The sequence below is a fragment of the Capra hircus genome, chromosome 11, assembly GCF_001704415.2.
Source record: "Capra hircus breed San Clemente chromosome 11, ASM170441v1, whole genome shotgun sequence".
In the NCBI taxonomy this organism is placed as follows: Eukaryota; Metazoa; Chordata; class Mammalia; order Artiodactyla; family Bovidae; genus Capra; species Capra hircus.
In genome coordinates, this window is record NC_030818.1 from 4,129,508 (window position 1) to 4,157,111 (window position 27,604).

General features: G+C 38.3%; 1 protein-coding gene across 1 annotated transcript in view; it reads right to left on the reverse strand.

The window, feature by feature from the left end:
• The window catches only part of TSGA10 (testis specific 10), an 89,636-nt gene continuing 62,346 nt past the window's right edge, over positions 315 to 27,604 (reverse strand). Inside the window, exons 15-20 of the mRNA XM_013967441.2 lie at positions 25,608 to 25,793; positions 14,037 to 14,246; positions 11,091 to 11,293; positions 5,754 to 5,858; positions 5,440 to 5,589; positions 315 to 645 (exon numbers count right to left, since the gene is read on the reverse strand). Of these exons, the coding sequence (XP_013822895.2) occupies positions 621 to 645; positions 5,440 to 5,589; positions 5,754 to 5,858; positions 11,091 to 11,293; positions 14,037 to 14,246; positions 25,608 to 25,793 (879 nt within the window). The 3' untranslated portion in view covers positions 315 to 620. The remainder of the gene's footprint in view (positions 646 to 5,439; positions 5,590 to 5,753; positions 5,859 to 11,090; positions 11,294 to 14,036; positions 14,247 to 25,607; positions 25,794 to 27,604) is intronic.

Consider the following 27,604-nt stretch of genomic DNA (forward strand, 5'->3'; position numbering starts at 1 on the left):
AGATTTTAAAAAATAATCTTACATTCTTGACAGAGATAGTATTACCTACCTTCTAAAAACAGTAGGGGTAAACAATTGTAGAAAATGTATGCTAATTAATGGTACAACACTAAGGATTTAAAAACCCTGACACACACCTACTATACTGCTTTGGAGTCAGAGTATGGCCTGGAGTTCATGTCAGGTTGGCTCCAAAATGGAATATGGGGTCCCAGGCCAGGAGTGGTAAACTGCGCCTCTTTTGGCACAATTTGTCCAGCCATGAAAGCATAAATCACAAAGGAAAAAAAATCAGTTTTGTTAAAACACTTTGCCCTCTTTTTATAAGCTTCTTTATTTACTCCGGATAGTTAACACAACAGTTGTCAATAGTGAAGTAAGCAGATTTTACACTCACTATTACTGTATGGATAGAAAGGGCCATATACATTTTTGTTTATAAGTCATCTCAGATCACTGTGATATGGCATGGCACATGAAAACAGAGATTCAGAGGCACAACGTTAATAAATTCATTTAACATTGTCAAGCATTCAAAAGATAAATGCAATCATATAGCAAAAAAAAAATCAGTTTGAAACTTTGACCTCTCCCAAGGATGTGAAGAATCTTTCCACGTGTCAGAAATCTCGATAGCAAAGATTCCTATAAGAGAGAAAAAAGTTATGTAGATTAATATTTTAACTCAATGATTTTATGATATATTAAAAAATGTATTCTAGTGTTACTTTGGCAATACTTGGAATTTTTTCCCCTCAGCTTCTGTGAAGGAAATCAGATATAATGTATTTTATCACCCAGTTTTCAGAAGCTGTGAACCATCTATATCATGCAATAATATGGACTCAACAATAAAAAAGAAAGAAGTATTGACTTTATACAGCAACCTGGATGGATCTCACGGGCACTGTGCTAAGAGAGAAGAATCACTCTCACAAAATTACATCCTGTGTGTGATTCCATTTACACAACACTCTCAAAAAGACAGTATTACAGAGACAGAGAAGAAAGTAGAGTTTGCTAGGGGACAGGGAGGAGGACGGGAGGATGTCCCCATGAAAGGGTATCGTGAAGGAATGAGCTCCCTGGGGCTGATGGGACAATTCAGAACCTTGACTGCCGTGTTGTTCTAAGTGTGGTATGTAAAAAAAAAAAAAAAAAAGAACAAAACTTCACACACACTAGCAAAAACTGAATAAGGTGTGTCTGCTAGTTAGTTAGCTATACCAATGCCAATTTCATGGATTGTAAGACATGGCCACTGGGGAAGCTGGCGGAGGATATGTGGGACTCTGTACTATTTTTGCATCTGCCTGTGAGACTAATCATTTCAAAATAAAGAGTAAAACAGAGCAAAACAAAACTGTGTTACAGCCATACAATGGAATACTATTCAGCAGTTAAAAGCAATATCCAGTAATATCTGATATATACAACAACCTGGATAAATCTTTAATATAAAAATCTAATATTTTACCCAGTGGCTGGGTAAAAGTCAGCCACTGCAGACTATATACCACATGATTCCATTTATATGGACCTGAAACGACAACACTATAGTAACAGGAAACAGACCAGCTGTTGGGAAAAGTAAATTAAGCACATTGACTGTTGTCTAGATGATGTTGTTCAGTCGCTAAGTTGTGTTCAACTCTTTTGACCCCCATGGACTGTAATCTGTCAGGCTCCTCTGTTCATGAGATTTTCCCAGACATGAATACTGGAGTGGACTGCCATTTCCTTCTCCAGAGGATCTTTCCGACTTAGGCAGGATTGAACCTGCGTCTCCTGCATTCACAGGTGGATTCTTTACTGCTGAGCCACCAGGGAAGCCCATGTCTAGATATTAGATGGCAGTCAAAAGGTACCATTTAAAATGAACAGCTAAAGCTTAAAAATTTTTAAAGGGATACTTTAAGGACACTATTAAAAGTATTAATAGAAAGGTAACCATTATAATAAGACACAAAACTTCCTGAATATCAAAAGAAATGGTTACAAGCAAAGAAGGATAACCAAATAGAGAAAGAATTAGAGCAAATATCACATAGTAAACAGTTATCATAATATAATATGACAGAGTTGAGACCAAATTTAACAGTTATATCAATAATGTTAAGGAGCTTAACTCACCTACTTCAAAAAAAAAGAATTTCAAAATGGTTCATAAAGTCAAACTCAAATCCATACTGCCTAAAGAGAGACATTTAAAATGCAGAGATTTAAAAAAAGAGATGGACAAAGATTTACCAGGCAAGTGGACCCAATAAGGAAATAGGAGTTGTAACTCTAAAACCAGACAAAGTAGACGACAAGTCCTTCCTCCTTCCAAAAAAATTAAGTGCATCAGAAAATAACACTTTGTAAAAGCCACATTCACAGTGAAGATATGATAATTCAGAATATCTATGCAACAGATAAAACAGCAAACCACCTATATAAAACAAAATTTATAGGAGATATAAGAATAAAAACATACCAATAATAGGAAATTTAAAAATGCCATTCTTAGTAAAACAAGTCAAGTGAACAAAATTAAATGACATTATAAAAGAACAAAGTAAAATTAAAAAGGTAAATCTTCTGGATATATTGCACTGTACCCTGATAAGAAAGAATACATCTTCTCAAGTGTACATGAACTGTTCACCAAACTTGAACACGTAGTAAAGTATAAAGAAAACATCAATAAAAAAATTTAAAAAAGAAAACATCAGTAGTTTCCATAAAATAGAAATATTACAAATAATATACATAATAACACTGAGAATTAAAAATGAAACCAAATCAAACAAAAAACTTCACACTGAAAATTAAAAGATTTTCTATCAGATAACTCTTGGGTAAAAATGAAAATACAAACAAAGATTAAAGAAATTCTTAAAAATAATGATCACAAAAACACTATATATCAGAATCTGTGGGATATATTTAAAGCAGTAATCATAGAAAAATTTATAACCCTGAATATCTACATTGATAAAAGTTAAAGAACAGCAATAAATGTATTAAATTTCTAACTCAAAAACCTAGGGGAAAAAAATCAACAAAGTAAATGAAAAAACAGCACAAGGAAGGAACTAATATAAATAAAAACAGAAATTAATAAGCAGAGAAAGAAAATAGATTAAATCATTAAATCAAATGCTGGTTCTTTGAAGCAATGAACTAAGTAAACAAACCGCAGGCTAAGATAATCAACAAACAAAAGGGAGAAGCACAAGCATACAAATAAGAAATGGCAACAGGATATAACTATTGACACAGAAGAAACTTAAAAGTTTATAAGATACTGCATCGGTTACTTCTATGCAAATAAAGCTGAAAACCTAGAGTTAAAAGCCTGGATAGTTTTTAGACAAACACATATAGCTTAAAAAGACTAATTTCCAAAGAAGAAATAGAAAAAGCTACCAAGGAAGTACACCCCACAAAAAAAGAGCCAAGGCTCCTCAGAAATCAGATAATCCCCAACTGTATAACTTGTTTCAAACTACAGTAAACAAAAACTTACAAATTATTTTTTAGAAGCAGATAAAACATTGATATCTAAACTTAATAGAAGAAGCACAGGTCAATATCAGTTATGAATATTGATATACAAATCTAAAATAAATAAAATATTACCAAACACTATTAAAATAACAGACTATGACCAATTTCTCATTTATGTCAGAAATTCAAACATGGTTCAGTAGTTGAAAAATCAATTAATATATCCACATATTAATAATTCTAAAGAGAAAGACCATATCTTCATAGATGCTAAAAAAATCCTTGACACAAACACTGTTTCCTAATAAAAAAAATCTTGAAAAAAAATAGGAATAAGTGGTATTTCCTTAATACCATAAAATACATAAACCTGAATCATAAAACTAGTATCTTAATTAACAAGAAAAAAAAAAAAGAGGTATTCCTACTACAGGTCAGAATTAAAACAGGAATTCCACTTTTGCCACAACTATCTGTCATTATTCTGATGATACTAACAAATGCTATTAACCAGAGAATGTAATTCAAGAGATAAAAATAGGAAAAGAAGAAATAAATATCTCTTTCTGCAGATGACATGACAGCATACCTAGAAACCCCTAAAGAATTAATAAGGAAATTTAATGAAATAAAAGCAAGATAACATTTTTAAAAATTAACATGCAAAAGTAGCATCATTTGAAGACATAATATATGGAGGAAACTCCATTTACAATAGTAACAAAAAAGTAATAAAATATTCAGGAGTGAATTTTACAAGAAATATTCAAAACCTGTATAAAGAAAAACTACAAGTCATTCCTTAAAGACACAAAGCAAAATTTGAACAATGGAAAGACATCTCTTCTTCTTGGTTAGGACATCTCAGCATAATAAGGAAAAAAGAAAAATGAAAGCAAATTGTAACAAGTGAATCTAATAGTTATTTTAAATGTATACCATCACCACAGTGAGAGTGAAAAAACATAATCCAAGTAATTTATGAATACAGTATTTGACTGTATGCCCTCAAGACTTTGGAAAGGTCATGTATGGAACAGGAAGGAAGAATTGTAAATAGATTTTGAACTTTTTTCTAAGTTGGCCTGTTTACTGTAGTGACATAGGTGAAGAAATCTTGAAAGTACTTTAGATAGACTCTGGGACTGAGCGAAGGAATAACTGTGTTACCGTTGTTGAGTGAATATTTTAATGTTGACCAGGCCTCTCACTGGAGAAAAAAGGACGTCATACAAATACGGAAAGGAAGGAGGCAAGGGAGAAACCTATGAGGATGGTTCCAACTGGAGGTACTGGTTATTGTTTAAAAATGTCTGTTGCAGGGAGTGGGCGGGTAGGAGGAAGCCAAGAGAGAAAGACAGGGAGCAGAAAATGCAGGAGCATGAATGCGTGAGACAGCTCCCACTGCCTCATAAACACAGAAAAAGCAAACGGAGTGAAAGTTTTATTACAGTGAGTAGGCATAAAAGGTGCACAGATGTTCTTTGCATTGTTTTATTTTTAACTTCTTATAAGTTTGAAATTATTTCTAAATAGAAATGTTTTTACAAAATGTCTAACATTTAGGAATATAGCTAAAATATTCTCCTTTGAAAAATTAGCCTATTACTTTCCTTAGAGTGTACGTATTTTTGGTGCTACAATAATTAACCAATAGTTTGTTTATGAAAGTATATAATAATGTATGTTACAGAAGTTAAAGAAAATCAGATTTTTAAATTATAATTTATGTAAACTTTAGATAAAATAGACATCTTTCTTTAACATATTTATATGACACTAATAATCAAAATACTTTTTTAAAATGTCAACATATCCAATTATGTAATGATGTTTTACATAGCACTATTAATGGTAGATGGTTACTGAGTTTTCTTACTCCCTCAAATATTCAGTGCTTACTGCTATATGGTTCCCCAAAGAATGGATCCTTAAACCACTTACTCTTCTAATGATCGATCTAGGCCTCGGTCAGGAGATCGATGGTGAGTACGTTCTGGTGAGTGACATTTTGTATTTGGCTTTATTGTGGAACTCAAATGATAAGCATTACTTGAGTAATTCTGGCGGCGGAGTTCTTGCACAGCCCTCTCCCTAAAGCAAAATAGGGACACTTTAATTGAACTTTTATATCCAGCAACATTACTAACACTGTTGTAAAACTGCAGTTTAAATCATACTTTAAAATCTAATCACCATGAAATAACCAAAGTCTGTTGTTATCCCAGAAACAGTGCTTTCCAGGCTGCTGAACTTACCTTTCAAAGCGCTCCGTCCCTAGCTGTCTCTTTGTAATGTCCAAGTCAGCTTCCAGCTGCGTCACGACGTTCCTGAACTGGGCCACGTCCCTACTCTGGATGGCCCTGTGTAGAGAATGTGAATGATGTTTGATTAAAGCTAGAATACCAAAGTATTCCTAGGGTACCTAAAACCATGTTGGCCATGGTTTCTCAGCTGAAGCCAAGCAACACTCTGGTTTTTACAGATGTATCGGTGCATCTAAAATAGGTCAATTTCACACAAATAAAATAAATTAAAAATGCCAACTTTAGATGCAGTAAATGTGCAAAATGGTCTACTAAAAGCCCTTTAAGCTGTCTCTGCTGCTGCTGCTAAGTCGCTTCAGTCGTGTCCGACTGTGCGACCCCATAGATGGCAGCCCACCAGGCTCCCCCGTCTCTGGGATTCTCCAGGCAAGAGTACTGGAGTGGGGTGCCATTTCCTTCTCCAATACATGAAAGTGAAAAGTGAAAGTGAAGTCGCTCAGTCGTGTCCAACTCTTCATGACCCCATGGACGGCAGCCTACCAGGCTCCTCTGTCCATGGGATTTTCCAGGCAAGAGTACTGGTGTGGGGTGCCATTGCCTTCAGCCCTATTCAATTAGTTAAACTTAATTTTCCCTATTTTTAGATATGGTAATACTATTATCTACCTATATTATCAATTCACTGCAGATCATTTTTACAATTTACTTCACTGTATGATGTGCATATTCCAATGCATATAACACTGGAATTCACTAACACCATGATGAATATGCAGTGGGTACATAAATGTATATCTAATTGACCAAATGCCTTATACATGGGTATAATGAAATTTGATATATCCAACTGTTAAAGACAAAAAGTCTGTTCAATTTAACAGGATCTTCCTTAGGGCTAAACAATGCCTCCAAAACCCTGATAAGCACACTACCATGAGGAAGATAATGACAGGTGACCGCTCTTGCCAGAACATTCTGTCCTCTCTGCTGGCTTTCAGGACTGCAATATGGACTGCTGGAGGCTAAACTCTAGAGACTAGGAACACAAGAGTTTATCACCACCAGCCAGTCTAAAACAGAGTGTACCCCCTTAAGGAGGGAGTTTTGGCATACTTCACTGAAGCAATTTCCACCTGTGGCCTGAGGAAATGATCCTACAGAACTGGATCATTCTGAAGGTCCAGTCTAAAGCCCAGCTGCAGTGACTGAAAGAGTGACTCAGTTACAGCTGCCACAACCTAAAAACAGTCTCTGAAGGAAATCAGCCCTGGTTTCGCAGTCTGTGCTCAGTCAGGGGCTCCCACAAGTGGCCAATTCCTGAGACCATGATTCCTGACCTTCCCCACATTCTCTACTCAGACGGGAAGGCAGAGCTGAGGCTGGATGAAAAGGTGTTACAGGTGGGATGGATAAGAACAGAGGCTCAGGGTCCCCATCAGGTTTTGTGACAGGTGACAAAGGTGATGAAATATCTACTATGCAGGCAGGGGGGCATCCCTGGTGGGTCAGAAGGTGAAGAATCCTCTTTCAATGCAGGAGACTGGGGTTTGATCCCTGGGTCGGGAAGATCCCCTGGAGAAGGGAATGGCAGCTCACTCCAGCATTCTTGCCTGGGGAGCCTCATGGACAGAGGGGCCTGGCGGGCCACTGTCCATGGCGTCCCAAAGAGTCAGACCTGACTGAGCGACTAAGCACGCGCAGCACACACGCGCAGGCAGGCACTCCCATCCAATTCTCCAGAGGTGTAATAAGCTGCTAGCAGTGCTAGGCAGGCTTTTTTTTTTTTTTAAGTCACAATCAGTGCTCTGGGGGAAGTCTCCAGCACTCAGTGAACGCAGTAGTGCTTCCAGGTCCCCAGCACACAGGGAAATACCAAGTGACAAATGAGAAGACTGGGTAGCAATACCAAGCAGGCCCATAAATAGGAAAATCCTTCTGCTTTCAGAATTCCTTTTTTTTCTAATCTGGTTATAATATTTCTCAAAGGCAATATGTTCAGTTCAGTTCAGTCACTCAGTTGTGCCCGACTCTTTGCGACCCCATGAATCACAGCACGCCAGGCCTCCCTGTCCATCACCATCTCCCGGAGTTCACTCAAACTTATGTCCATCGAGTTGGTGATGCCATCCAGCCATCTCATCCTCTGTCGTCCCCTTCTCCTCCTGCCCCCAATCCCTCCCAGCGTCAGAGTCTTTTCCAATGAGTCAACTCTTTGCATGAGGTGGCCAAAGTATTGGAATTTCAGCTTTAGCATCATTCTTTCCAAGGAACGCCCAGGGCTGATCTCCTTTAGAATGGACTGGTTGGATCTCCTTGCAGTCCAAGGGACTCTCAAGAGTCTCCTCGAACACCAAAGTTCAAAAGCATCAATTCTTCGGCACTCAGCTTTCTTCACAGTCCAACTCTCACATCCATACATGACCACTGGAAAAACCATAGCCTTGACTAGACGGACCTTTGTTGGCAAAGTAATGTCTCTGCTTTTCAACATGCTATCTAGGTTGATCATAACTTTTCTTCCAAGGAGTAAGCGTCTTTTAATTTCATGGCTGCAATCACCATCTGCAGTGATTTTAGAGCCCCAAAATAAAGTCTGACACTGTTTCCACGGTTTTCCCATCTATTTCCCATGAAGTGATGGGACCGGATGCCATGATCTTCGTTTTCTGAATGTTGAGCTTTAAGCCAACTTTTTCACTCTCCTCTTTCACTTTCATCGAGAGGCTTTTGAGTTCCTCTTCACTTTCTGCCATAAGGGTGGTGTCATCTGCATATCTGAGGTTATTGATATTTCTCCCGGCAATCTTGATTCAAGCTTGTGTTTCTTCCAGTCCAGCATTTCTCATGATGTACTCTGCATATAAGTTAAATAAGCAGGGTGACAATATACAGCCTTGACATACTCCTTTTCCTATCTGGAACCAGTCTGTTGTTCCATGTCCAGTTCTAACTGTTGCTTCCTGACCTGTGTACAGATTTCTCAGGAGGTAGGTCAGGTGGTCTAGTGTTCCCATCTCTTTCAGAATTTTCCACAGTTTATTGTGATCCACACAGTTAAAAGCTTTGGCATAGTCAATAAAGAAGAAATAGATGTTTTTCTGGAACTCTCTTGGTTTTGTGATGATACAGAGGATGTTGGCAATTTGATCTCTGGCTCCTCTGCCTTTTTCTAAAACCAGCTTGAACATCTGGAAGTTCATGGTTCATGTATTGCTGAAGCCTGGCTTGGAGAATTTTGAGCATTACTTTACTAGTATGTGAGATGAGTGCAATTGTGCAGTAGTTTGAGCATTCTTTGGCATTGCCTTTCTTTGGGATTGGAATGAAAACTGACCTTTTCCAGTCCTGTGGCCACTGCTGAGTTTTCCAAATTTGCTGGCATATTGAGTGCAGCACTTTCACAGCATCATCTTTCAGGATTTCAAACAGCTCAACTGGAATTCCATCACCTCCACTAGCTTTGTTCATAGTGATGCTTTCTAAGGCCCACTTGACTTCACATTCCAGGACGTCTGGCTCTAGATAAGTGATCACACCATCGTGATTATCTGGGTCGTGAAGATCTTTTCTGTACAGTTCTTCTGTATATTCTTGCCACCTCTTCTTAATATCTTCTGTTTCTGTTAGGTCCATACAATTTCTGTCCTTTATGGAGCCCACCTTTGCATGAAATGTTCCCTTGGTATCTCTAATTTTCTTGAAGAGATCTCTAGTGTTTCCCATTCTGTTCTTTTCCTCTATTTCTTTGCATTGACTGCTGAGGAAGGCTTTCTTATCTCTTCCTGCTATTCTTTGGAACTCTGCATTCAGATATTTATATCTTTCCTTTTGTCCTTTGTTTTTTGCTTCTCTTCTTTTCACAGCTATTTGTAAGGCCTCCTCAGACAGCCATTTTGCTTTTTTGCATTTCTTTTCCATGGGGATGGTCTTGATCCCTGTTTCCTCTACAGTGTCATGAACATCAGTCCATAGCTCATCAGGCACTCTGTCTATCAGATCTAGTCCCTAAAATCTATTTCTCACTTCCACTGTATAATCATAAAGGATTTGATTTAGGTCATACCTGAATGGTCTAGTGGTTTTCCCTACTTTCTTCAATTTAAGTCTGAATTTGGTAATAAGGAGCTCATGATCTGAGCCACAGTCAGCTCCTGGTCTTGTTTTTGCTGACTGTATAGAGCTTCTCCATCTTTGGCTGCAAAGAATATATCAATCTGATTTTGGTGTTGACCATCTGGTGATGTCCATGTGTAGAATCTTCTCTTGTGTTGTTGGAAGAGGGTATTTGCTATGACCAGTGTGTTCTCTTGGCAAAATTCTACTAGCCTTTGCCCTGCTTCATTATGTATTCCCAGGCCAAATTTGCCTGTTATTCTAGGTGTTTCTTGACTTCCTACTTTTGCATTCCAGTCCCCTATAATGAAAAGGACATCTTTTTGCAGTGTTAGTTCTAGAAGTTCTTGTAGGTCTTTATAGAACCATTCAACTTCAGCTTCTTCAGTGTTACTGGTTGGGGCATAGACTTGGATTACTGTGATATTGAATGGTTTGCCTTGGAAATGAACAGAGATCATTCTGTCATTTTTTAGACTGCATCCAAGTACTGCATTTAGGACTCTTTTGTTGACCATGCATGGCTACTCCATTTCTTCTAAGGGATTCCTGCACACAGTAGTAGATATAATGGTCAGCTGAGTTAAATTCACCCATTCCAGTCCATTTTAGTTTGCTGATTCCTAGAATGTCGACGTTCACTCTTGCCATCTCCTTTTTGACCACTTCCAATTTGCCTTGATTCGTGGACCTAACATTCCAGGTTCCTCTGCAATATTGCTCTTTACAGCATCGGACCTTGCTTCTATCACCAGTCACATCCACAACTGGGTATTGTTTTTGCTTTGGCTCCATCCCTTCATTCTTTCTGGAGTTATTTCTCCATTGATCTCCAGTAGCATACTGGGTACCTACTGACCTGGGGAGTTCCTCTTTCAGTATCCTATCATTTTGCCTTTTCCTACTGTTCATATGGTTCTTAAGGCAAGAATACTGAAGTGGTTTGCCATTCCCTTCTCCAGTAAATGTTCTATTGCACCCAAAACTCCAATGGAAACAATCAACACAAAGATGGTTACATTTAAATTTAGATGCATTAGAGACACATAATAGAAATAGGTACTAAATCTTAGACAAGTTACAACATTTTGGGTCTTCAGTTTAATTAATAGCAAACTATGACATTAAATGGTCTACATTTCAGCTTTAAAATTCCACTAACCTATAAGGTACTGAAAACTTAAGAAACTTGACTTAATGTGCTAATCAACTCACATTTTGTTTTCTGCCAAACAAAGGTGTTCTTTGAGAAGTTGAATTTCAGATTCTTTTTCCTGAAGTGCTATCTGAGACTGATATTCCTTGTCTCTATTGGCCACCAGCAAAGCTTCTAGATTCTGCATGGAGATTCTCTCATTTGTCATCTGACTCCTGAGGAGTTCTATTTCAGAACGAGCAGAATCCAACTCATTTTCCATCTGCACAATGATAAGAAGATATCTATACTTATTCCCACTTGTTCACTTAACTCATGTATTAATTTCTCTGTTATGAACTGACAATCACGTTTAATTTCTAGATTTGAAATTGTGTCCTTCTTAGCAGATAAATGCACACACACACAGTATCACTACCCAACTCTCTGATAGTATCAGAAGGTTTGTTAATTTAAGAGTTATTAATCCCAAATGTCAAACAATTTCTATGTCCAGCTTTGAAATTTCTTATATTTTTGCAAGACTGACATGGTAGTATCTGTGACTACTGCTTTGTCTGAGTTGGGTGAGTTATAAATGCCTAACTTCCTGATGGAATGTCATCATACTCCATGGTTAAGAAAGATAAGGAGTAATCACACATTCCCTCTCTTGTATGGTCCTATGGAACACTTCACTTTTTGAAGGTTATCTTGAGCCTAAAATATATTCTGTAAGCCAAATGCTTCTCCAAAAGGAGGGAAACCAGACATCAGTATTTAGAAAAAAAAAATTCTTTATCTCATAATACACATTATAATAAATTATATATATTTAAAAATTTACTGTAAAACTGAGAAAAGAAAGTTTAATAAAAATGAATTATTAGGAGAGGGGCAGGCAGGTAGGGTAACAACTTTTTAGACTAGATACAGTTAAAAATGATGTCTGACCATAGCAAAAATAAACATATCTACAGTCATTATAAACAACCAAAATTTATGAGGAAAAAAAACAGATGAAAATAAACTCAGTAAATAGTTATAGCTTACTAATAAAAGGAATATAAACTAATTCATGAGAAATATGAATTAATGATATGAACAGAAAATTTACAAAATATAGCCAGCTAATTAGTAAACATAGAGAATAATATATCTTGTATTAATAATCAAAGAAACATAACTTAAAGCAAAATGGTATCTGTAATCCAGGATTTCTTCACCTTGACCCTACTGATCTTTTGTGCTGGGTAATTGTTTGGTATAGGGAGCTGCCCTGTGCCTTACAGGATGCAGAGCAGCATCCCTGGCCTCTACTTACTAGAGGTCTACAGCACCCCTCAACCCTGGTGTGACATTCAAAAATACCTCCAGACATTGCTGAATATTCAGAGGAGAAAAACCTCTTTCAGTTGAACCAATGCTGCAGTTTATTAAATTGGCAAATGTCTTAATGCGTGTTGATTAACATTAAAATAGGCAATGCTGGCGGAATACAAAACGGAGCATCACTTTTTTGGCAGCAGCGTCATTGGGATGTAATTCACATACCATACAACTCGCCCATTTAAAATAGGTACAAGTCAATGGTTTTTAGTATATTGGGTTGACCAAAAAGTCTGTTTGAGTTTTTCTGTAACACCCCTTATGGAAAAACTCAAACTCTTCGGCCAACACAGTATTAACAGAGTTATGTGATCATACCGCATTCTCACAGTTTATTGTTAGAACATTTTCATCATCCCAAAATGGAACCCAGTACACATTAGCAGTCATTCCCTTACCTCTGCCCCAGCACTAGCCCTAGGCAGTAACTCATCTATTTTCTATGATCTGCTTTATTTTGAACATTTCACATAAATGGAAACATACTCTGTGTGTGTGTGTGTGTGTGTGTGTGTGTGTGTGTGTGTGTGTGTGGTCTTACATGACTGACTTCCTTCACTTAGTGTAATGTTTTCAAGAGTTTCCATGTTTTAGCAGCTATCAATCCTTCATTACTGCTACTGCCAAATAATATTCCCTTGCATAGATGTAGGAATATTTGAGTTATTTACACTTCTTAGCAATTATGAAGAATGCTGCTAAGGACAATTGTGTATCCGTTTTTACATGGAACTTCTTACAGAAGCCAACAAGACACATCATTCTCGAATGCATCATATCCTCCTAACAAGCAGTAGGCTAACAAAATAAGGAGTTCAACTCAGTGTGATAATAACAGAAATGTAAACATAGCCAAAATGTGTTGATATTTCAATTATACTATGCAACTTAACCATACATCCTTTTAGGATTCAGGTCCCATCTATTTCTTCAGATGCATCTCAGTCACTTGTGCATGCTACACTGGCCACTGCAAATGACTTACTGCTCACTCCAGAGTTTATTTATACCTCCATACCATTGCCTAAGCTATTCCCTCATTCCTCTTGAGTTCAGTAGTACACCCTTATGAACTCCTCTCTGACACCCACAGGCCAATGGGAATTTCCTCTCTGAAACCTTCAGTATTTCTTATTAGTATCACATTCACCCCAAATTATTTGTATGTCAATACCAGGAGGTCTTTGAGGGAGGGGGACTATACCTTTTGAGCATTATATTCACATGGCAAGGATGATGGCAGGCGTCAGGCACACGATAGATAAAATGAAGTGAATTACAGTTGAAAAGAACTCAGCCAAATAGTAAATTTAACTTAAAACAATATCATTAAAATTATAATTTAGCTATATAAACCTCAACCTCGTGGTTCTTTGCTGACTGATATGTCAGTGTGTTTTATCATTCTTTTGACTGAAAGTAAATGCAGAGCACACAAAGGAAGAGTCTCTGTTATGGTCTTGAATGGTTTGAAACACAACAGAAATTAATACCCTGGACTTTAAAAATAAAATCTAAAGTTGAAAGACATACCTTTGCTGTAGCATTTTGTTTAAAAAAAAAAGTTTGTTTTCTTAAAATAAAAATTTTACAGTGATAGCATTATTAAAAGAACCATTTAAAAATGTATGACGTACCATTTCTATCTCTTGATCTTTAGCAACCAGCTGTCGATTAAGAAGTTCTTTGCTTGAGTCAAGTTTAATGCAAAGTTCCCTTGTAGAAGACAAATCTGCAAGGGCAGACACTTTTTCAAACTGAACCTTCTGAAGCTCCTCTTCCATCTTTACAACAGACTTATGTAAAGTAGCAATCTGGGACTTGTAAGACCGTTCTGCATTTAAGTGCTGCAAGGACAAATTATTATATATTTTTTTAATGTGGGAAAAACCCACAACACAGAAAACAAAGCGAGGCAAATCTTTTAATGACAGTACTTTTAGATTACAAGGAACTTTCTCTCTCTCTCTCTTTTTTTTTTTTTTTTGCTTTGCCAAACAGCTTGCGGGATCTTAATTCCCCAACCTGGGATCAAACCCGCACCTCCTGCAGTGGAAGCGTGTAGCCTTAACCACGGGACAGGGAATGGTAAAGGACATTCCATGAAGTGGCAAAGGACAGGGAAGTCCCTATAAAGAACTATAGTTGATATAGATGGTAAGAGTATGTACAAAACATTCTGGGAAAGATAAATTCCGGTTTCAAATTTTCATATACAAAATCCATGAGTAAAGTGGTCAGCTGATCATTCTTTTTAATGTACTCAGAAAACAACTTAGAAGTCTCAGCCCCAAAGCTAGTTGAGATATATATGTATCTTTGTAGTTCTGTCTATATTTGCCACAGTTACAATTATTCTATAATGTAAATATTGTTGCTATTAAAGATAAAACATTAGCCACTCTTTCATTCACTATGCCTACTTTTCCATTCTTGAATGACATGCTGATATGGATCATAATTTCATAAAATGAGGACTGGTAACTCTCTAACACTTACTAATACCTCTGAGGGAAACAGACTGGATAACTATAAATTAAGGATATATCCATATTAGAGAAAATGAGAGCATGTTTTAAACACTGTAATATGAGATTCAAGTTATATAAATGCTTTCAAATATTCAAGATAATCCCCCCCCTTTTTTTTTTCAGAAAAAGTTCTTATGTAAGTGCACTGCCACCTACAGAGAAGTATTTGCTATTATATGAGGCTAAGAGAACTAAGAGGCAAGCAAAGAAATTTTTCTGATTTTATAAGTGTTTTCACAAGTACAACACACAAAAAATTGCTCCTGGAATAAGTTATTTGGCCAAAATACACTCCTTTCTCCTCTCCTTCCTTCCTCACTCATACAATTACTCACACATTCTTCAAACAAACTTCTATCCATCCATCCACCCTACTAATCCACCTATCCATCCATTCCATACATACTTTTTATGTATATTCTATGTTCCAACAATGTGCCTAGATGCATAGCCAATGGTAATGGTCTTTGTTCTCATGAGGCTTCCAGACTATGGGGGAATCACGGTCAATAAAATAATCATAAAGATGACTATGTAGATACAGATTAGGCAAACATTCTAGAGAAAAAACTGTAACACAGGGAAGGGACCTAGACTGAGAGGACCAGGGAAGTCAAGAAAGCCTTCTCTGAGTCAGTGACACTTGAACCGAGATCTGAAAAGCAAATGGATACACAATGTGTGAGGGGAAGGTGGCTTTTCAAATTGGAGGATGCCAAGTGTGAAGCAAGAGCAGAGAGAAGGCTCCTTCCTATGTCTCGAGCTCAGAGACCACAGAAAAGAGTGAAAAGAGACACAGTTGAAAACACATACAACTTACAAAACAAAGCCTGGTAACCCAGGTATCAACAAAATCTAGGTCTTTACCTCCACTGAAAGATCTTACAGAGGAGGTTATTGCGATCAGTTTTGAAAAGAATGTACGGAATGTTTCAGGTTCTAGTAAAATTGCTGATTAAGCTAAGAGGAAAATCTTCTGGATAAAATAGAATAAAAAATTATTTTTGCAATTTATAGCTGAACTTGTAGGTAAGAAAGAGAAATTCTCACATGCCAAAAACAAAGAAAATGAGTCAAGGTCAGCTGGTAACAAATGTGCCAAAACTAGGGACAAAGTTTGAGCCTGTGAAAGTGAAAAGTTCTTAGTGAACACCCTGGTGGTTCATTGTTTAGTTGCTAAGTCGTGGCCGACTGTGCGACCCCGTGGACTATAGCACACCAGGCTTTCCTGTCCTTTATCATCTCCTGGAGTTTGCTCAGATTCATGTCCGTTGAGTCAGTGATGTTATCTAACCATCTCATCTTCTGCCACCCTCTTTTCCTTTTGCCTCCAACCTTTCCCAGCATCAGGGTCTTTTCCAATGAGTAAGCTCTTTGCATTAGGTGGCCAAAGTATTGGAGCTTCACCATCAGTCCTTCCAATGAATATTCAGGGTTGATTGCCTTGAGGATTGACTGCTTTGATCTCCTTGCAGTCCAAGGGACTCTCAAGAGTCTTCTCCAATACAACAGTTTGAAAGCATCAATTCTTTAGCACTCAGCCTTCTTTATGGTCCACATCTCACATCCATACATGACTACAGGAAAAACCATAGCTTTGATTATTCGGACCTTTGTTGGAAAAGTGTTGTCTTTGCTTTTTAATGTGCTGTCTAGATTTGTCACAGTTTTCCTTCCAAGGAGCAAGCGTCTTTGAATTTCATGGCTTCAGTCACTGTTCACAGTGATTTTGGAAACAAATAAAATAAAATCTGCCATTGTTTCCATTTTTTCCCCCTCTATTTGTCATGAAGTGATGGGACTGGATGCCATGATCTCAGTTTTTTTTAAGTTGAGTTTTAAGTCAGCTTTTTCACTCTCTTCTTTCACCCTTATTAAGAAACTCTTTAGTGTAGAACACCCTGGACTGGGCATTTAATAGAGAATCTGGAAGGGTCACAACCTAGGGGTGAGGCTAAACTAGTCTTACAGGAAAGGCTACTTAAGATCTGCCCTACCAAAGCTTAAAAACAATCTTGAAAGTATTAGTTAATATTCAAGTAATTTAAGAGCCTGCCAAAACAAATCCAACGCTCTCTAAAGGAAGACAACAAAATTTAACATTCAACAAAGTAAAATCCACAATGTCCAGCATTCAGTTTAAAAATATATATATCAGACATGTAAAGATACAGGAAAAGTGATCCACGAGCATCCAAATTAGTTGATGTAAACAGATGGAAAATGACAAAAGATGGTATTAGCAGACCATGGCCTTAAAACAGCTATTATCTAGACAAGAGGGATTAACAGGGTCTGAATTACCCTGTTGCCAAAAGCAACTAGAAAAATGAACAAAATATAGGAGGGAAAAATCTGTTTTCAGACAACAGACAAAAGGTAGCATAGAACTATGATCTCTGGGAAGGAAAACAAATTAGGTAAATCAGATACCCCATGTCCAAGGTCAGGAGCGGCAGCTGTGCTTCGCTGGACCAGCCATGTGGAGATACCCCACGTCCAAGGTCAGTGAAACCCCAGTAAGACGGTAAGCACTGGAGTGGCTGTGAGGAAATACCTCACATCCAAGGGCAAAGGAAAAGCCCCAGCAAGATGGTAGGAGGGGCGAATTCACGTTCAGCATCAAACCCCATTCCCACCAGTGACACTCAGAGGGATCAAACAAACCTTGTGCGCACCAGGACCCAGGGACCCCACAGAGACTGAGACAGAACTGTGTCTGAGCATCTCCTGTGGAGGTACAGCCAGCGGCGGTCTGCTGCAGGGGCAGGGGCACTGGATGCAGCAGACTTGGGTATGGCATAAGCCCTCTTGGAGGAGGTCGCCATTAACCCCACCATAGAGCTGCTGGAAGTTACACAGGACTGGGAAAGAGACTCTTGGAGGGCACAACCGAACCTTGTGCACGAGGACCCAGGAGAAAAGAGCAGTGACCCCATAGGAGCCTGCCCCGGACTTGCCTGTGGGTGTCCAGGAGTCTCCAGTGGAGGCGTGGGTCGGCGGTGGCCTGCTGCAGGGTTGGGGGCACTGAGTGCAGCAGTGCATGCAGGGGACCTTTTGAGGGAGTCGCCACTATCTTCATTGAAGTGAAGTGAAGTCGCTCAGTCGTGTCCAACTCTTTGTGACCTCATGGACTGTACCCTACCAGGCTCCTCCCTCCATGGGATTCTCCAGGCAAGAATACTGGAGTGGGTTGCTATTTCCTTCTCCAGGGGATCTTCCCAACCCAGGGATCGAACCCAGGTCTCCCACATTCCAGGCAGACGCTTTAATCTCTGAGCCACCAGGGAAGCCCTCGACCATAGTTTGAAAGTGAAGTCGCTCAGTCGTGTTCGACTCTTTGCAACCCCGTGGATTGTAGCCCACCAGGCTCCTCTGTCCATGGAATTCTCCAGCCAAGAATACTGGAGTGGGTTGCCATTTCCTTCTCCAGGGGATCTTCCCAACCCAGGGATCGAACCCAGGTCTCCTGCATTGCAGGCAGACGCTTTCCCCAGGTAAATAGCAGGGAGGGAACACAGCTCCATCCATCAACAGAAAATTGATTTAAAGATTTACTGAGCATGGCCCCATCCATCAGAACAAGACCCAGTTTCCCCCTCAGTCACTCTCTCCCATCAGGAAGCTTCCATAAGCCTCTTATCCTTCTCCCTCAGAGGGCATACAGACTGAAAATCACAATCACAGAAAATGAATCAGTCTAATAACATGGCCCACAGCCTTGTCTAACTCAATGAAACTATGAGCCATGCCTTGTAGGGCCACCTAAGACGGGAGTTCTGACAAAACGTGGTCCACTGGAGAAAGCAATGGCAAACCACTTCAGTATTCTTGTCTTGAGAACCCCATGAACAGTAGGAAAAGGCAAAAAGATAGGACACTGAAAGATGAACTCCCCAGGTAAGTAGGTGCCTGATATGCTACTGGAGATCAGTGGAGAAATAACTCCAGAAAGAATGAAGAGACGGAGCCAAAGCAAAAACAACACCCAGTTGTGTACGTGACTGGTGAGGGAAGCAAGGTCCGATGCTGTAAAGAGCAATATTGCAGAGGAACCTGGAATGTTAGGTCCATGAATCAAGGCAAATTGGAAGTAGTCAAACAAGATGGCAAGGGTGAACGTCAACATTTTAGGAAATCAGTGAACTAAACTGGACTGGAATGGGTGAATTTAACTCAGATGACCGTTACATCTACTACTGCGGGCAGGAATCCCTTAGAAGAAATGGAGTAGCCATCATAGTCAACAAAAGAGCCTGAAATGCAGTACATGGATGCAATCTCAAAAACGACAGAATGATCTGTTTGTTTCCAAGGCAAACCATTCAATATCATGGTAATCCAAGTCTATGCCCTGAAGAGTAACGCTGAAGAAGCTGAAGTTGAGCAGTTCTATGAAGACCTACAAAACCTTCTAGAACTAACACCCCAAAAAGATGTCCTCTTCATTATAGGGGACTGGAATGTAAAAGTAGGAAGTCAAGAAACACCTGGAGTAACAGGCAAATTTGGCCTTGGAGTACAGAATGAAGCAGGGCAAAGGTTAATAGGGTTTTGCCAAGAGAACACACTGGTCATAGCAAACACCCTCTTCCAACAACACAAGAGAAGACTCTACACATAGACATCACCAGATGGTCAACACTGAAATCAGATTAATTGTATTCTTTGCAGCCAAAGATGGAGAAGCTCTATACAGTCAGCAAAAACAAGACCGGGAGCTGACTGTGGCTCAGATCATGAACACCTAATTGCCAAATTCAGACTTAAATTGAAGAAAGTAGGGAAAACCACTAGACCATTCAGGTATGACCTAAATCAAATCCCTAACGATTATACAGTGGAAGCGACAAATAGATTCAAGGGACTAGATCTGATAGAGTGCCTGAAGAACTACGGATGGAGATTCATGATACTGTATAGGAGACAGGGAGCAAGACCATCGCCAAGAAAAAGAAATGCAAAAAAACAAAATGGCTGTCTGACGAGGCCTTACAAATAGCTGTGAAAAAGAAGAAAAGCAAAAAACAAAGAACAAAAGGAAAGATATACTCATTTGAATGCTGAGTTCCAAAGAATGGCAAGGAGAAATAAGAAAGCCTTCCTCAGTGATCAGTGAAAAGAAACAGAGGAAAACAATAGAAAGGGGAACACTAGAGATCTCTTCAAGAAAATTAGAGATACCAAGGGAACACCTCATGCAAAGATGGGCTCCAGAAAGGACAGAAATGGTATGGACCTAACAGAAGCAGAAGATATTAAAAAGAGGTGGCAAGAATACACAGAACTGTACAAAAAAGAGCTTCATGACCCAGATAATCACGATGGTGTGATTCCTCACCTAGAGCCAGACATCCTTGAATGTGAAGTCAAGTGGGCCTTAGGAAGCATCACTACAAACAAAGCTAGTGGAGGTGATGGAATTCCAGTTTAGCCCTTTCAAGTCCTAAAAGATGATGCTGTGAAAGTGCTGCACTCAATATGCCAGCAAATTTGGAAAACTCAGCAGTGGCCACAGGACTGGAAAAGGTCAGTTTTCATTCCAATCCCAAAGAAAGGCAATGCCAAAGAATGCTCAAACTACCGCTCAACTGCTCTCACCTCACACTCTAGTAAAGTAATGCTCAAATTCTCCAAGCCAGGCTTCAACAATACATGAACCATGAACTTCCAGATGTTCAAGCTGGTTTTAGAAAAAGGCAGAGGACCCAGAGATCAAATTGCCAACATCATCTGGATCATCACAAAAGCAAGAGAGTTCCAAAAAGACATCTATTTCTGCTTTATTGACGATTTCAAAGTCTTTGACCATGTGAATCACCATAAAGTGTGGAAAATTCTGAAAGAGATGGGAATACCAGACCATCTGACCTACCTCCTGAGAAATCTGTACACAGGTCAGGAAGCAACAGTTAGAACTGGACATGGAACAACAGACTGGTTCCAAATAGGAAAAGAAGTATGTCAAGGCTGTATATTGTCACCCTGCTTATTTAACTTATATGCAGAGTACATCATGAGAAACACTGGGCTGGAGGAAGCATAAGCTGGAATCAAGATTGCTGGGAGAAATATCAGTAACCTCAGATATGCAGATGACACCACCCTTATGGCAGAAAGTGAAGAAGAACTAAAGAGCCTCTTGATAAAAGTGAAAGAGGAGAGTGGAAAAGGTGGCTTAAAGCTCAGCATTCAGACAACAAAGATCATGGCATCTGATCCCATCACTTCCTGGGAAATAGATGGGGAAACAGTGGAAACAGTGACAGACTTTATTTATTTATTTATTTTTGCTCCAAAATCACTGTAGATGGTGACTGCAGCCACGAAATTAAAAGACGCTTACTCCTTGGAAGAAAAGTTATGACCAACTTAGACAGCATATTAAAAAGCAGAGACATTACTTTGCCAACAAAGGTCCGTCTAGTCAAGGCTATGGTTTTTCCAGTAGTCATGTATGGATGGGAGAGTTGGACTTTAAAGAAAGCTGAGTGCCGAAGAATTGATGCTTTTGAACTATGGTGTTGGAGAAGACTCTTGAGAGTTCCTTGGACTGCGAGGAGATCCAACCAGTCCATCATAAAGGAGATCAGTCCTGGGTGTTCCTTGGAAGTATTGATGTTGAAACTGAAACTCCAATACTTTGGCCACCTGATGCGAAGAGCTGACTCACTGGAAAAGATCTTGATGTTGGAAAAGATGGGAGGAGAAGGGGATGACAGAGGATGAGATGTTTGGATGTCATCACCGACTCAATGGGCGTAAGTTTGGGTCAATTCCAGGAGTTGGTGATGGACAGGGAGGCCTGACGTGTTGCAGTCCATGGGGTTGCAAAGAGTCAGACATGACTGAGGGACTGAAGTGAACTGAACTGAACTGATGGTGGTCATGGGCTTCCCTGGTGGCTTAGACAGTAAAGAATCTGCCTGCAATGCAGGAGACCCAGGTTCAATCCCTGGGTTGTGTCATTAGTAGACTTTTCCTTGCCAGAAAAGTTGAAAAAAGAGTTTCAAATAAGTAACATAACATATGTGAGAAACATATCTACACAAATAAAGGAAGGACATTAGAGACAGAATGAATGAAGGTAAAATAAAATCTTTTATTTTTCTTATTTTTAACTAATTTACTAGATAACAGTGGGTTATCTAGTAAACACTAGATAACAGTGTTACTAGTTAAACAGTGGGTTCAACACAATAGCAACAGTTTATTCAGTGATTATAGCTCATGGCTAAGTAAAATGATGGACAGTAATGTTATAAAGGATGGGAGAGAGGAATTTCAAATAAACATTAAAGACACCTGCACTATTCCTGCAGTCATATAGAGCTATTTAAAAATGCAGACTTAGTCATACGTGTATACTGAAAATTGTAGGGTAACTACTTAAAAAGTTTTAAAAAAGTATAGTGATCTGTTAATTTACAAGATAAAATATAATCATAAAAGATACTCAACCAAAGCCAGAAAAGCAATAAATGAGGAAAAGACAGAAAAGAAATATAAAACAAGGGCAATAATAGAAAACAATCACAAATATGATAATTATTAACCCAACTATATCTATAATCATTCCAAATGTGAATGGACTTATATATACAGGCTGTCAGAATGGGGAAAAAACAAAACTTAACTATATGTATTCACAAGAAACTCACTTTAATATAAAGATGCAAACACAAATCAAAGAAGGCTGGAATAGTCAGATGAATGTTAAACAATGCTGATTCAGAGCAAGGACACTTACCAGAGATAAAGAGGAGACAATAAATAATGATTAAAAAGCTTAATTCACCGCACATAACAACCCGTAACGTGTATGCATCTAACAACACAATATGTCAACACGCGTAAAGGAAGGAGCACTAGCATGGCAAGGAGAGGCACGCCAGGCTGCAGCTGCAGCTGGGGCTATCAGCAACTGACCGCTCCTATCAGCAACTGACCGCTCCTATCAGTAACTGACCGCTCCTATCAGCAACTGACCACTCCTATCAGTAACTGACCCATCTAGCAGGCAGAAAATGAATACGTACACAGCTCAACTGGACAGCACCAATCGCTGGAACTGACAGGTCTAGAAACTTCATTCAACAATAGCAGAATACACATTCTTCTAAAGCTCATGTGGAATATTCTCTAAGTAGACTACATATGGGCTATAAAACATACATTAACAATTTTTAAAAAGATTTTCTTTGATGTGGACCATTGTTAAAGTCTTTATTGAACTTGTGACAACATTGATGCTTTTTTTATGCTTTAGATTTTGGCCCTGAGCCATGTGGGATCTGAACTCCTGGAACAGAGACTGAATCCACACTCCCTGTACTTTGGAAGGTGAAGTCCCAACCACTGGACTGCCAGGAAAGTTCCAGCCTAACAAATTTTTTAAAATTTAAATCATATTAAGTATGCTCTCCAACCACAGTGAAATTGAACTGGAAATCAATAACAGAAAGGTAACTGGAAAAATCCCCAAATATGTGGAGATTAAACAACACAGTTTTAAATAACACATGGCTCAGAAAAGAAATTTCAAGAGAAATATTTTGATATTTTAACTAAAGTAAAATATAACTTATCAAAACTAGTGGCACGCAGTGAAAGCAGTAGTTAAAGGAAATTTGTAACAGTGAATGCATTTACTAGAAAAGAGGAAAGCTCTAAAGTCAATAATCTAAACTTCCACCTTAGGAAACTGGAAAAGAAGCAAACTGAAAGGATGGAGAAGAAAAGAAAAAAATAAGGGAAAAAATCTATGAAATTTAAAACAGGAAGTTAAAACTGGACAGCTACATGTAAAAGAATGAAATTAGAACACTTCTTAACACCATAGACAAAAGTAAACTCAAGATGGATTAAAGACCTAAATGTAAGGCCAGATACTATAAAACTCTTGGTGGAAAACATAGAACACTCTTTGACATAAATTGCAGCAAGATCTTTTTCAATCCACCTCCTAGAATAGTGAAAATGAAAACAAAAGTAAACAAGTAGCACCTAAATAAACTTAAAAAGCTTTTGCACAGCAACGGAAACCATGAACAAAACAAAAAGACAACCCTCAGAATGGGAGGAAATACTTGCAAATGAAGCAACCAACAAAGGATTAATCTCTAAAATATAGAAGTTAATGCAGCTCAATATTTAAAAAGAAAAAAAAGCCAATTAACCCAATCAAAATATGGGTAGAAGATCTAAATAGACATTTTCCCAAAGAAGACATACAGATGGCTAAAAAGCACATGAAAAAGATGTTCAACATCACTAATTATTAGGGAGATGCATATCAAAACTACAATGAGGTATCAGCTCAGACCTGTCAGAATAGCCATCATTAAAAAAATCTATACACAATAAATGCTATAGAGAGTATGGAGAAAAAGGAGCCCTCCTACACTTTTGGAGGGAATATCTCAATAAATTGGTATAGCCACTATGGAAAACAGTTTGGGTGTTCCCTTTAAAAACTAAAAATAGAGCTACCATATGATCCAGTAATCCCACTCCTGGGCATATATCCAGATAAAATCTTAATTCCAAAAGATACATGCACCCCAGAGTTTACTGCAGCACTGTTTATAGTAACCAGGACATGGAAGCAACCTAAATGTCCATTGACAGAGGAATGGATAAAGCAGATGTGGTACATATATTACAACGGAATACTACGCAGCTATAAAGAAGAACACATTTGAGTTAGTTCTAATGAGGGGGATGAACCTAGAGCCTATTATAGAGCAAAGTAAGTAAAAAAGAGAAAAACAAATATATATTAACATATATTTGTGGCATCTGAAAAAAAAATTGGTATAGACAATCTTATTTACAAAGCAGAAACAGAGACACAGATGTAAAGAAAACAACATATGTACCAAGGGGGAAAAGGGGGAGATAGGATGACCTGGGAGATTTGGATTGGCACTTCTATACCACTGACACCATGTATAAAATAGACGACTAATGAGAACCTAATGTAGAGCACAGCGAACTCTACTCAGTGCTCTGTGGTGACCTGAATGGGAAGGAAATCCAGAAAACAGGGGATCTATGTATACGTACAGCTGATTCATTCTGCTGTACAGTAGAAACCAACAAAACATTGTTAAGCAACTATACCCTAAAAAAATTTTTTAAAAAACAACAAACCTCACAAAACTCAAAGCACACAAAACATTATACATCATTTGTGGGTGATCGGTATGTAGATAAAGTACAAACATATGCAAGAGAGTTATAGAACTGACATGAAAGTTCTACACACCAACCACAAGAGCGGGGGAGGAAAAGGATGCGGAGCTGGGTCTGCAATGTTTTGTTTCTTTAAATAAAGACACTTTATTTAAATGATAAATATATTCTTTACAAATATGGCAAAATGTTAGCGTTCTCCATCCTTGGACATGGGCTTATGTGGGCCTTTTGTATTACTTTTGGGGAGGCCACTGTTTTTGTGTGCTTGAAATAGTTTCTAATTTTTAAAAATGCTAAAGATTATTCTATTAATAGTTGCAGGTTAGGTAAGAGATTAGAGAACCAGTGTGGAGACTACAATTCACAGTATACTTAGACAACCTAAGTGTTTGTTATACACTTAATTTATGTAAAGCCAAACAAAACTCCTTTAAATATGATGCAGGATGTACAACAAGCATATTTTCCCAATCTTACCTGCTCGACCTCTCTATTGAGGGCATCTACTTTTTCTTTTAATCTGTTCCCCTCTGCCTCAGCAGTGATTAGTTCTAATTTGAGGGTATTGTTATCTGCCTCTGCTTGACGGGCCTTATTTTCCCAGTTTTCAGCATCTTCATTGGCTTTTCGGAGTTGGTCCATCATTTGCCTGTTCTCAGATTCCTAAAAAGCAAACCTTAGGTGTTACTTTAAAAGAATAAAATGTTAAGCATATGATGCAAATTAAACATTATTTGCCAGGTCACTAGGAATTTACTTGTCAAGAGGACCATCTATAGCATAACCTCAAGGAATCCTGTCTATACTCTCAGTTTAGAAAATTGGTCAATCAATAATTAACAAAAGGGAATGGGCCCAGGATCTGCCCTGGTTCCTGAGTCACACACACTCTAGTAAGGTTATGGTTTTACTTTTATCTTCCAGACCTCAATGAATATGTTTTTACATTTGCTTTTGTTTAAATAGAACTGCTCATTGCCTCTTTTCCCTATATATCTGCTTGCTGACTCCTTGCTGGTCTGGTTTCTGAGTTTCTGCCTTGACCTGACCTTTTGTATCTATGTATTCCGGTGTTCTGGCTGCTCTTGTGGTGACTACAGAGCTTCTGACCACTTGCATATCTTAAGCATCAACTTCTGATAATTCTCTGGGTTTGGTATTTCCTATCTGGTTCCTGCCTTTCATTCATAACCCAAGCCTTAATCTTCTCCACCACAGGCTGTTGTTCTATGATTCACTTTTACTCTCTGTTCTAACAACTTGCCTGAAGTTGCTCAGAAGTAAAATATGAAACCTATGCTGATAAACACTCTTCATACATATACATTCAGGTATATACTGGGTATACAATAAAGAAACACGTTGTTAGACCCTATAGACTGACTAAAGTAGGAGCTTATTTCTAAAAGAAAACAATCAGCTCCACAAACAATATACTATGTTGAGTAATAATCATGAAGCTACTTTTTAAAAATATATTAAAAAAAATTATTTTAATAGTATGGTTTGACTCATTCTAAAAACTTATTTATAATTCTGGTAATTAATTAAAAGACCCTAGATCTCTTTCTCTCCTTCTTGTTAGTAAACAGTTCAGAAACACTGGGCTAAATTTATTGCCAAAATTACAATAAACAACACCTCTAATTGTATAAGACTTTCAAATCAAGATTTCAGTTCTCACAAATATGATTAAGCATGAGATCGGTAGAAATTCAGTTAATATCGCCACCTTGTGGTCTAATGGTGAAGAGGTCACGTGAACTCACTCGGTTGTGTCTGACTCTTTGCGGTCTAATGGTAGCTTGACCAATAGGAAGGATCTGTGCCAAGTCTGTTGATTAACAAGTTAACATACTAATCTACTGTATTGGCTTTTAAGATTCAGATATTCCCAATGTGCCAGTAGGAATCAGATGTGTGTGTCCTATTGCTGTACTAAAAATAACAGTTGTGTACAGAGTATGTACTTGGGAGGTACATGGTACAGTATACATAAACTGGATTTTACTCACATCAATTTTTACCTTCTTTAACTTTCTGTAACACTTACTGTATATCAATCTTTTAAAACTGCCCTACAGCTTTATGTCAATTGGTTACTAACAGAGAAATGGAGAAGACAGCCATTGCACTCTGGCCCTAAGAAATAGATGGTCCCACAGCAGAGTGATCAATTCTGATTTGCTACACAATCAGGTGAAGCCTCTTTTGTCAAAGGTTTGTAATTGTCAATTACCATTTCCAAATATAAGTGAGCCCATGTTGATTCTGGCCCCTTGTCCTTCATCCAGGTAGGAGGGTTCTACTTATCTAAAATGGCTAAGTGGCAAAACAAAAGGGGTGCATCCTTGAGTTACCTTTCTGAATATTGGTGACCTTCTAAATATATAGTTAACACGCAACTGTCCACATTAGAATATGCTATGCACTAAAGAAATGCACTCGATGCAGCCATTCCTATGAGTGCAACC